General features: G+C 40.3%; 1 protein-coding gene across 2 annotated transcripts in view; it reads left to right on the top strand.

Moving 5' to 3' along the window:
- Nucleotides 1–12,892, top strand: part of Tbc1d9 (TBC1 domain family member 9) — a 133,227-nt gene that overhangs the window by 66,798 nt on the left and 53,537 nt on the right. For both annotated transcript variants that reach the window (XM_008843437.3, XM_029568491.1), the window contains exons 3-5: nucleotides 1,832–1,950; nucleotides 11,949–12,177; nucleotides 12,573–12,834. In XM_008843437.3, coding sequence (XP_008841659.1) covers nucleotides 1,832–1,950; nucleotides 11,949–12,177; nucleotides 12,573–12,834 — 610 coding nt within the window. The remainder of the gene's footprint in view (nucleotides 1–1,831; nucleotides 1,951–11,948; nucleotides 12,178–12,572; nucleotides 12,835–12,892) is intronic.

Genomic DNA, 12,892 nt, shown 5'->3' with positions numbered 1-12,892 from the left:
ATTGAGTTTATTTGTGTCCATTTTACTTGTACAGAATTTGAGACATAGATTAAACAACCATCTAAAAACATCCAGCTGGTCCATGGCAGCCAAGTGGAAGAAACCAGGTATCTTAAGTGCCAGATGTTGCCATGACATTGTACAGTACTATCAGCATCCCATTGCTTTTTAAAAGTATTTTATTTATTATCTTTATGTGTATGAATGTATTGCTTGCATGTATGTAAGCACCTGTGTCATGCATTGCCCACAGAGGTCAGAAGAATTGGATTCCCTGAAACTGGAGTTGTGGACAGTTGTTAGCTGCCATGTAGTTGCTGGGAAATGAGCCCAGGTCCTCTGCAAGAACAGTCAGTGCTCTTAACCACTGAGCCATCTCTCCAGCCCCTCTATTGCTATTATACATGGGCCACTATGGCCTCAAATAAGTGAGCCATGAAAAGTCCCCATGAAGCAAAAGGCCCTGTTCTTGAGGGTGTCCCAAGACTGAGAAATCTGCTTTTTTCCCTTTATTAAAACACCACTTTTACAATTTCATCTGTTTATCATGGTACTTGAACCTGGACCAGGACCTTGCACATTTTAGGTAAGCACCTTACACTGAGCTCCATCACCAGCCCCATATAAGCATCCCTTATCAGCAGTTTTGCTGTTTAATCCTAAACCAACAGAACATGAACTTGTATTTCCTTTTTCTTTTTTGCCTTTCCTCCAACCATGGTTCTGAAGTCCTTCAAACATGGCTCTTGCTCTTAAAGACATTTCAGTTCTACAGCCAGAGTAGTTCTGAGCATAATGGCAGATACTGCTGCATCTCCCACTTTCCTTCCCTTGTCAGAAATTGGCTTGAGATTCTGAGATATCTTGAATTACTAGTGGCAAAGAACAGAGGAAAAACAGTGCTCTTGAGATCTCAATTAAAAGATAACTTGGAAATCTAAGGTGATAACCTAAAGAAAGAAACAGTGAATTCACAAGATCACTCGAGTATGGAAACAGGTAGCTCATGCAATTTAGATGTGTGACTGTGGATAGTTTATTTAAAAAGGCTTTTCTGTGAGATCATGAATGGTGATAAAGAGAATTCATTCTAGAATTTTCTGACTTCATCCTGATGGTGTCAATGTTAAGCCCTGAAGGGTGGTTTTGTGTGTGTGTGTGTGTGTGTGTGTGTGTGTGTGTGTGTATAAAATCAAGGCTAGGATTGTTTAATTTGGAGATTGCCAAGTGAGGTGACATGTGTTTCCTAGTATCTGACAGAAATGTAGTGACTTAGTTGGAAGCTGTAAGGATGATGACCTCATCTCTGTATTTCAAGCAGCTGCTATGGTGAATATTGTGAATGTCGGCTGCTGTTCCTAGCGATGGTCTGCTTTTGCATCTCACTCACAACTGAAATGAGTGAGGCTCATTTTGGGGTCTCAACAGATCAGCAGTGGTACATCACAGCTCACCCAATGTTGCAGCCTGACCATCTAAACCAGGCATCACAACAAGAACTATGCTTTGTCCTACAAGGTGCACATTGTAGAAGGGAGAAGAAAAGAGCTAATCCCCGAGTCCAGAAGGGTTGGTGTGGCACATGTGACTGCTTTCTACTCTGCCCCAGAGTCTTAGAAGTTTCTGGGCTCACATGATCGAAATGGTCTAGAAGGGTTTCCATATGTTGATTGCAGTGTGTGTCTCCTCTGGACAAGACACATTTAAAGTCAGAGCTCCTGGAAGGACAGTCTCCCTTGCCTGCGTTGAGAATTGGTTGTGTAAGCTTGGTTCTGGATGTGTCTTTGGCATGACACTTGCCATTGTTATTATCATCTTTATATTCCTGCAGGTGGTTCCAGGAAGGAAATTACTGAACATTGGGAATGGCTTGAGCAGAATCTCCTGCAAACGCTCTCCATCTTCGAGAATGAGAATGACATCACCACGTTCGTGAGAGGAAAGATACAGGTAGAGCTTTCGTTTTGTTTTGGGTGAATATGATTGAAGTGCATTATATGTAGGAAATATCAAGGAATAAATGGAAAATATTATAAAAAGAAATCTAAAAATATAAAAGGCTTTTAATTGGGAAACATTTAAGATTTACAGAAATGTTGTAAAAATAAGAATTGTGGAAAGCATACCTATATCATATCCTTCATCCAGACTTGCCTGTGAACATCTTACCCTACTTGTTTATCATTGTGTACTTACTATTTGAGAGGAACTTTCTCCCAAATCCTTTAGTATGTTTTTTAATAGAGGTATTTGATGAAAAATATTAAGCTAAGTATGGCTAAACGTTCCAGGTCAGCTGGAGCTACAGGGAGACTCTGTCTCAAAAAAACTAACTAAATAAATATAACTAACTAAATGAATAAATAAATATTCTATGTTTTTTCATTCATGTTCTGACCCAGGATCCCATAGTTTTTCCTCATTCTTTTTACAACTGTGAAGCATGTGTTTACTGTAGTTAGTTTAGCTGTTCACCGGTACTTGGATATTTAGGTGGCTTCCAACATTTTGCAGCTATAAATGCTACACATAGAACTGTGTGCATTTGTATTTTTATGTTATTGGAGCTGTACCTTTAGGGTGAACTTGTGGAAGACCGAAGGGTAAATGTTCTCCAACTCCTGTCCACAGGCCCTGTCCCATTTTCTGTTATTCCCACTGGCATGTGTGGAGTCCCCCCTTCCCCACAGCTTCACCAACAGCGTCGGTTATCCAGCTTATGTCTTCTGTTGATTTTTATAGAAATTTTGGTCATTTTCTTATTTTGTGTGTGCATGTGTGTGTAGCACTGAGGACAACCTCGGATGTCATTTGTCAAGTGCTGTCTACCCCCACCTTTTTTCCCATAGAACTAAATTCATATAAAAAGTGATTTTGATTCTGGACTTATATCTGTCTACAAAGTGAGAGATAGTAAAGTGAATTTCTGTATATTTTTCTTTCATCTTATTGCCATTATTTAATTACAGTGTTATTTACTAGAAAAGGTAAAGGGTAGAATTTCGTGAAGTCCCCTGCATTTTTTGAAAGATTGTTATTGACTCATGGCATACTGTGACCAATTTGGAGACGCTCACTCATATAAAGAAGCACTGTTCCTGCCGGTGTGTGACTTGTTTCAAATTGGTAAAATGAGGAAGGAAAACCATTAAAATCCACCATTATCTCTCATTTTTATGAACACTTTGGCAGGAAATATTGGTCAACAAGATAATTCACTGTAATGAAGTTGTCATTCTCCTTCATCTTATGTAAGGAACAAATACAAGACAAAAGTCTGCAAAGAGTATGATGAGATTACCACCATATGCTCATATTTAAAAATAAGCACAAAGAATAAATACAAAAATTATCATTGCTTATTTTTAAAATAGTTTTATTTGTTAATACTGTTTAGAATCAAAAACAAAAAACTAAATTAATTTACTTTTAAGACAAGACTCTTTCATTTTCTATGCTTTATCCACATTTAAACAATACATGAGTTTATAAACTAGACAGATATGTTGCGTTTATGTTAATATCCGTCTTTTCTCGTCCTCTTCCTTTCCAAATAAATGTAATGACAAATCTTAACATAGCTCTCTGTGGCTTATAAAGTCACCACTTCATCATTTTACTCAATGTTCTTTTTTAAAATTATTTTGTTAGCCAGGAATGGTGGTAAATTCCTTTAATCCCAGCACTTGGGAGGCAGAGGCAGGCAGATCTCTGTGAGTTCAAGGCCAGCCTGGTCTACATAGCGAGTTCCAGGCCAGCTGGGGCTACAGGGAGACCCTGTCTCAATAAGACAAAAAAAAAATTTAATTTGTATGGATCCAAACTGTAAGCTCAGTAAATCAGTATTCTAGGAAAGTTCGGTCTTTTTGAGACAGGGTCTCCCTTGTGCCCCAGCTGGCCTGGAACTCGCTATGTAAACCAGGCTGGCCTTGAACTCACAGAGATCTGCCTGCCTCTGCCTCCCAAGTGCTGGGGTTAAAGGCGTGTGCCACCATGCCCGGCTAATTTTGTCTATTTTGAAAAACACTGCATTATACTGATTTTTCCAAAGAGACCCCCTTTTTGAAGTAACTAATACCACAGTTACTTAATTATTCTTTTAAAATATGTGATCCAAATTGGATTTAAAGTTGATCATGTGAGTGTGATTTCTTTTGGAGGGGGTTGAGGGGAGAGAGAGGGTTTATTGTAGGTCACAGTTCAGGCGGGCAAGATATCTTCAGCACAGAGCCTGAGGGAGCCGGCATATCATCTACAACATCCATGAATGCAGGCATGCTTGTGCCCCGCTGCCTTTCTCCACTCTTCTACAGTCCAGACTTCCCTGCCTAGAATGTGGTGCCACTCATCCTGGGCAGGTCTTCCCCCATCACGTAATGTAATCAAGACAACCCCTCAGCAACAAGCTCAGAGGATCACGGGTGATTCTAGATTTTGTCAAGTTGACAGTTAACACTAATCATCATGATGGACCTGGTGGTTCAGGCCTTTAATCTCAGATACTCAGAAGACTGAGGCAAAGGCATCACATGTTCAAGGTCTGCCTGCATTACAGTGAGCTCAGAGCCATCCTGTGCAATTTGGTGAGACTTTGTCTCAATCTTTTCTCAAAATGCATTTTTTTTGTCTTTTTTTTTTTTTTTGAGACAGGGTCTCCCTGTAGCCCCAGCTGTCCTGGAACTCACTATGTAGACCAGGCTGGCCTCGAACTCACAAAGATCTGCCTGCCTCTACCTCCCAAGTGCTGGGATTAAAGGCATGCACAACCATGCCCAGCTAAAATGCATTTTTTTTAATATTTGCAAATTTAATACAATGTGTTTTGAGCATATTTACATCTTATCTGTGTCCTTCACTGTAGCCTCCTGGACAGATTTCATGTACTCTGTCATATGTACTAAGGCCTACTGAATGTCGTTTGGTGTGCTTCTGTCCACTGGAGGCTGGTTAATCTATAGCATTACAGCCTTAAAGAACACTAACTCTCCCTCTCCCAGTAGTTATCAGTTGCCAGTAGTTCCTCAGCTGAGGTGGGTGCTTCTTCCCCGTTTCCCACTTCTATGCTGGAATTTTATCTGAATTGAGCTTACATGGGTCTTGTACATGCTGTCACTATTGCTGGTGAATTCATAATGAGTAACTGCCCAGCTATCTGGAAAACTGTTTCCTTGTAGTCATTAACTATGTCTGGCTCTTATAGTCTTTCTGCCCCCTCCTCCACAACGGTCCCTGAGCTTTGGGTGATAGAGGTTTGATACACGTGTCATATTTAGAGATAAGCACTCTACTCTGCAGTCTCTTGTTCTCTGCACTTTGGCCAGTTGTGGCTTTCTAGTTTAATCACCGTCTGTTGCATGAGGAAGCTTTTCTGGTGAGAATATTCAACACCCTTTTAAGCGACAGGATCACTCACTGGCCTGACCTTGCAAGAAGGCAAAGCTGGCTGGTCTGTCTCTGTGTCCCCAGTATGGAGATCATAAGCATGGACCACCATACCCAGCTTTTTTTTTAAACCTGGTTTCTGGGGCTTGAACTCAGGTCCTTCTACTTGCAAGGCAAGTATTTTGCTGATTGAACTATCTTCCCAGACCTTTTTCCTTGAATTTTTAAAAGTTCTTTGTACAGAAAAGTCATTTGCCCTTTATTGATTTCTGTGTATTGTAGCTGTTTCCCCTAGGTTTGCCACTGACTTTGCTTATGATCATTTGTGCCATGTAAAGTTGTAAGGTGTTTCTTGGGGAGGGGGATCAGAATGAGCAATAAAAAAGGTAAAAATGGGATATAAAGAGTAATTTACAGGAAAAGCAGCTTCTAATTAAAATATGTGTGGGTGTACTGTTGAATAATTAGGAGTTATGATGATGGAACCCAGATTTGATGTTTGCATTTTATGTGTAAGTCATGTGTATGAATGAGGAGAGCAGGCGAGTTCCTCATCAAATCATACAGGAAGGGCTGGATAAAAGAGGGCAGCCAGCTGCTGGGGAAAACAGACACATAGCAAGGTGAGCAGTGAGGGGCCACTTCCCAGTCCTGCCTCAGGTACTGTCATCTCTGGGAAATGCACAAAAATGGAGGTATAGGAAGAAAGCAAAGTTTGGAAGTGACAGTCCTTAAGAAAACGGATGAATCAGTGAATAAATCAAGGCCAATTTATGTCAAATAGCTTTTCTTTTCACCATTTGCATTACACTAAATATGTCAGATTTAATTCCCCTGAAACCAATTATGTGGAGGGAATTACTGTGAATGCAGCTATGTTTGAAAGAATACCATTCATGTGCAAATGAATAGCTTACTAGTTCACAGATTGTCCAATAATGAAGGGAACCAGCAAGCTTATTTGTTATTATATCTAATTAGCTTTTATAAGTTATAAATGTAATAATCAACTGTAGAAGCAGCAGTAATCCATACCATATATTGATCACAATAGTTTGTGTGCTCCTGTAATTTGGTAGTCTGCTTTTTTGCCTTTACCAGTATTCACTATAGTTATGTAATTTTAGGTGTTATTTCGGTAGATAATATGACTCCATAACTGACCTTATTTTCTCGTCTTCACCTTTCTTCTAAATTATCAAGGGATAGGCAAACACATAAAACTGCAGCTAACACTTTATATAACTTTTGCCACAAGTTGTATTCGCCCTATCATCCTTTGGGATAGATTATAAAATATGGATTAATAGGTGAAGTAATTAAAACGTTTTAAGAACCAAAAAGCAATTTAATGGACCTTAGTAGATATTGTAGGTATTTCAGAATCCCCACATGATTACGTGCTACTTGTTTTCAGGATTATAGTTTTTTAAATGGTTTTAAAGTTTAACGCCTCAATGTTTTAATTTTCTTTCCTTGATTGATTGTGAAGCTAAAGATTTCCTCGTGTTTACCAAGCTAATTTACTCTTTTTCTAAGCTCCCTTTCAATACTCTTTTGCATATTTAAACTAACATTAAGTATCTAACATATTTGGATATGTTGATTTTCTGAAGATTAAGGAGCTGTCACCTAGAACCCAGTTTACAGTACACAGAATCTGTAGAACTTAGAGGAAGGAAACATTCCATCCCTTTGTTCCATCAACCTGGCCTCCTGGTTGGTGAAATTTTACAGAAAACCAAGGAAATTTTGGCATTCTAGACCCTGTCTTTTCCAAAAGGTGGGAAAGTTGGAAGAGGGAGCTTTTGTCTCTTGATATCCGTCCATAGTCCCTGAGTGTTTCAAACTGCCAAATCCTGGCTTCATCCCTTCTTAAATCTACTTATACTTAAAAATGTTCTCAAGTTTAAATGAACATTCTAGAAATTGGTATTTAGTATAGTGTTCTTACACTAAAAAAATACAGGGTTAACATGGTCTGATATACATCACTTTGTTTTAATGTTCTTCCTACTTTGACTTTGTTAAGAGACCCTCTACAGTGGTCCAGAAGATGAAATGTAAGCCCACTAGAGGGTCTCCCGGCTGACTCTAGGCCATTGGGGTTGCCTGAGAAACGCTGCTGCCGCTTCCCGTTACTGGAGCCTCCTCTTCATTTTATGTACTCAACCGTTCACTTCTTTTCCTTTTGTGTGCGTTTGGGTGGAATATGTTTGAGACAGTCTCATTCTGTCATCCAGGCTGACCTGGAAGTCACTATGCAGCCCAGCTTGCTGGCTTCAAACTCAGGAGGAAACTTTGGAACTCTTCCCCACAAGTGGTCTAGTGCCCTCGTGCTGCTCTGGATAGCTGAAATCCCTCGTTTAATACTCTCCTGAAGCCCTGGCATGCATAGAGTAGTATAGGTCCAAGTGGGCCTTCCTGGCTCAACATGTTCAGTCAGGGGAGTGGTAGCAGAACTAAGTGAGGAACAAAGTCTTATCTCAGCTATTTTCCCAAGGAAGCATGCAGCTACTTTTTTAAAAAATGTGTTTATTGATTCACTGAGAATTTTATAGAATGTGCATGTTGCTACTTCTGATTCCAGACATACTTGTCATCCTGTGTAATTATGAGCCAAGAGTCAACAACTTGAAACTAAACGTCCAAAGTTCTTCATTATAGATTTCACAATCCACAGCTCAGAATCATGTAGTAAAAAGCAAAATTTGGGCCCTAATGATATTCTAATTTGATACATCAACATATTTTCATTTAATAATATTAAACTGAACACTTTTTGGGGGGTCTTTTTGAGACAGAATCTCACTGTAGCCCTGGCTGACCTGGAACTCACTATGTAGAACAGGCTAGCCTCAATCTCACAGAGAGCCACATGGCTCTGCCTCCTGAGTGTTGGGACTAAGTGTGTACCATCATGTCCAGAGCACTGAATATTTTTTAAAAGAAAATTTTTGTGTATGAGTATATTGCCTGAATATATATAAGCGTAGCTATGTCATGCATGCCCGAGGAGGTCAGAAGAGGACATTGGATTCCCCTGGAGTTATGGACAGTTGTTAGCTGCCATGTGGGTGCTGGGAATCAAACCCAAGTCCTCTGCAAGAGCAGCCAGTGCTGTTAATTACTGAGCCATCTCTCCAGCCCCTGAATACTTTCTAAAAGTGATTTTTTTATTTTATGTGCATGTATGTTTGTCTGCATGAGTTATTATGTGCATCATGTGTGTTCAGGTGCCCATGGAGGCCAGAAGAGGGTTTCTCTGATCTCTTGGAGCTGGAGCTACAGGCAGTTGTGAGCTGCCCTACATGAATTCGAGGAGCAGAATTCCGGTTCTCTGGAAGAGCAGTACGGTCTCTTAATCATTGAACCATCTCTCTAGCCCCATCATTCAATACTTTTTTAAAAAAATATTTTATTTTTTATTCTTATTTTATGTGTATGAGTGTATTGCCTGCTTGTATGTGAGTGCACCCGTGTCATGCAATGCCACAGAGGCCAGAAGAGGGCTTCAGATTCCCCTGGAACTGGAGTTAAGGATGGTTCATAGCCATCATGTGGGTGCTGGGAATCAAACCCAGGTCCTCTGCAAGAGCAGTCAGTGCTCTTAACCACTGAGCCACCTCTCCAGCCCCATCATTCAATACTTTTTAGATGCTAGATATCAGTGATAAAAATGTTCAATGCAGTATCATCTGTTTTGGAACTTGCATTTAGTGGTTGAGGGTCTTATAAAGAAAATCTTTCCACCAGCATATAAATTAAAAGAGCATAGAATTAAGAACGCGTATATCTCATGGAAGGTTTTCTTAGTTTCAGAGTAAGGGTGATATTTATGCCAAAGCTGGAAAAGTTGGCTTGGGCAGAAAATAATCTGGGGGAGAAGAGTTTACGGCTGAGATTCAGTGCAGACTTTCTTTTTTTTTTTTTTTTTTTTTTTGTAGATAGGCTGTGGAAGTTTTTAAGGTGGAACTACTGCTGTCAGATCTGTTTTCAGAAAACGGCCGTACAGAATCTGAGGGGTGAGAGAATCTTGATAACAAGCATTATGATAATGCCCAACTGTGTTGAGGGCCTAGGAGTGGCTTCTTGTTAGAATAGATTGCAGATATGGTGTGGGCTTGTGATTGCATAGCAATCCTGCTGTTTCCTGTGATAGTTGTTGTTTAGATACTTTCAAGTCACTTCAGTGGTGATGGGATTGTGGGTAACTGAAGCCCTCCATCCTCCCACCACTCCTCATTGCTGCTGGCCACAGGGAGAGATCTGGCAATGGACGTAGAATTCAGGAAGGATTTCCGTACATGATGCAGAGAATCACCAGTACTTTGTGTTGGGGAGCAATGGCTAGAAGGTTCACAAGGAGGTAGGAAATAATTAAACCAGACATTGATGTTTGGTAAGATTATTGAAACAGGGCAATTTTAGCTATAGAAGGGCCCAGAAAATTACAGAACCACAGGCAAGAAGGTCAAAGAGTTAGAAATGACATGTTTAGTCCCAGAGGGTGCTTCAGGCTGGCTGGGGAAGAGTTCTCATGGGAAGCTACTCAAACAGCACACATTTGAAAGAAAGGTTACAGTGCTGGTTGGATTCAGAATTTGTGTGGTCTAGAATTTCGGTGTAATACTAATGGTGAATGACTTAGGATTTTGGTAATAAGAATTATCATGTATATAGTCAAAAGCAGTTTTTGGTTTTCTCTCCCTGCCCCCTCCGTGTGTGTGTGTGTGTGTGTGTGTATGTGTGTGTGTGTGTGTGTGTGTGTGTGTGTGTGTGTGTGTGTGTGTTTGGGGGGGGAGTACTTGTCTGTGTACCAATACATGCACATGTGTAAACATGTGGTGTAGAAGCCAGAGGGTAACATCTGGTGACTTTAGTTGCTCTTCACCTCAGTTTTTGAAACAAGGTCCCTCACTGAACCTGGAGCTCACCAATTTAGCTAGACAGGTTGACCAGCAAGCTCCAGCCATCTTCCTGTCTCTACATCCCCAGTACTAGGGTTACTGCCATGTGTGGCCACACTTGCTTTTTCCATGTAGATTCTAAGGAATCAAACTCAAGGTCCTCATGATTGCACAGCAAGAGTTTTACTGCCTCAACCAGCTAGCTATCCAACCCCTCAAAATTAGTTTTAAGAAGAAAAGATTGTGGGGGACTATCAAGGCCATTTTACAAGAAGGGAGACCTGTAGCCCACAGGCTGGGAGTTGGAGGACTAATGAGGCTGCTGTAAGTTTTATCCTAGGGATACAGAAGGACTCAGTCATGTCTAGGAAAATCCCAATTTGCCCTAGTTCACACAGATATAAAGGACACTTCTGAGACCTGAATCTACAATTGTCAGGCTCTGAAGTACGTGCTTTTCCAGTGAAAATGAGGTGAAGGAAAATGAGATCAGAGAAAATGAAGATGAGATAGAAGATTTGATGACTACAAAGCCAATGTAGAATTTGAGGGAGCCTTTTTCTTTTCCTTAAAAAAATTATTACATCTATTATTTGTGTATGTGTGCGTGTACTCACAGTTGTGTATGTGTGTGGCCGTGAGTGCCACACATATGTGAAAGAGAACATGTTGTAGGAGTCAGTCGATCTGTCCTTCTACCATGTGGGTCTTGAGGATCAAACTCAGGTTGTCAGATTTGGCAGTAAGTGCCTTTACCTGCTGAGCCATCTCCTTGGCCCAGGGGAGCTTTTTCTAACAAGATGCACAGGAAGATAGTTTTCAGGGAATTACAGAGAATTTGGCTAATAACAAAATGACTTCCCAAGCTACCATAATAGTTAAAGATATTAAACCAGTCATGTGCTAGGTAAAGATTTCATTTCATGCCCAGATGTCAAAAGAATGCTGTGTCTAATACAACTTTTGTGCTCATATACATTCATTTTCTGCTCAGATGACTACTGAGACAGTGGGTCTCTAGTCAAGTGTCTATTAGTGACTTGCATTCAGTCTTTTCTCCTTTCTCATCGTATGTTTTGTTGAGAAAGGCAGAAGCTGACCTTTGGGATGGTTCTGTTATGGTATTGCTGAGTACAAACAAGGAAACAGCAAAATGTTTATGTTTTTCATGTAAAAAATAAACCTGTGCATTTCATTTAAAGTGAATTCAATAAAATAACACCAGTGAACTATATAATAAGATCCTCTGAAAATCTCTTAGTGCACAAATGCAGCTTGTTAATTAGATAAATATGGTGACTCTTGGGAATCTGAAGCAGGAGAGTCACAGTGAATTTAGGGCCAGACTGGACTACATAGTGCTTTTTAGGCCAACCTGGGCCATAGACTGAGACCCTTTCTCAAAAAAAAAAAGAAAAAGAAAAAGAAAAAGAAAGAAAGAGAGGGAGAGAAAAGAAAGAAGAAAGAAAGAAAGAAAGAAAGAAAGAAAGAAAGAAAGAAAGAAAGAAAGAAAGAAAAAGAAACTTAGAATTTGATGGTTGCCTTTGAAAAGAATTAATCATTAAACAATTCTGGTCTTAGAAACTGTTTCTTTCCAGTATGTACAGCTGTCGTCATTAATTCCAGCTGTGTGCTTTATGTTTTATCCCTGATTAGGGCATCATTGCAGAGTATAACAAAATCAATGATGTGAAAGAAGACGACGACACCGAGAAGTTTAAAGAAGCCATCGTCAAGTTCCATAGGCTGTTTGGGATGCCTGAAGAAGAGAAACTGGTCAACTACTACTCTTGCAGCTACTGGAAGGGGAAGGTCCCCCGGCAGGGTTGGATGTACCTCAGTATTAACCACCTGTGCTTTTCCTCCTTCCTCATGGGGAGAGAAGGTAGGTGTTTAGAATTTCAGCAGCTACCTTTGGAAAGTCTACTGAGACTTTTCCCTAAATTCATAAACCAAATCAAAATATCAAAAAGATGTATGTAGGTAAAGCTAAGTTAAGACTCTTTTCCTATTTAATGGGTAAATTCAATTATTCTCCATTCAGTACTTGTAAAAAATGCTTACTTAGTACTAGATATTCACCAGTGGCATAATTGAATTAGTAGCTATGTGACAGCCCATAATAATTCTGATCACAGAATTTATGTGATACGAGTTATAACTAATAAAGCAGTAAAGATGTGGTCAGCTCTCAAAGAGATTGGGCAGGATTAGGGACCAGATCTGTGGGACTGCAGTGTCTGGAGCAGGTGTTGACCCAACCTTGTTACCTGTGTTCAGCCAAGCTGGTGATCCGGTGGGTGGACATCACTCAGCTGGAGAAGAACGCCACGCTGCTCCTGCCTGACGTGATCAAAGTGAGCACACGGTCCAGCGAGCATTTCTTCTCTGTGTTCCTCAACATCAATGAGACTTTCAAGCTAATGGAACAGCTTGCCAACATAGCCATGAGGCAGCTCTTGGACAACGAAGGCTTTGAACAAGACAGGTCCCTGCCCAAACTCAAGAAGAAATCTCCCAAAAAAGTATCTGCTCTGAAACGGTGGGTGAGAGAGACTGAGAGATTAAAATGAAAAACCCGTCTACTCATTTAGGCACTG

Source organism: Nannospalax galili, unplaced genomic scaffold (genome assembly GCF_000622305.1).
Source record: "Nannospalax galili isolate Female #2095 unplaced genomic scaffold, S.galili_v1.0 scaffold359, whole genome shotgun sequence".
In the NCBI taxonomy this organism is placed as follows: domain Eukaryota; kingdom Metazoa; phylum Chordata; class Mammalia; order Rodentia; family Spalacidae; genus Nannospalax; species Nannospalax galili.
This window is presented reverse-complemented; position numbering and strand designations above follow the sequence as displayed.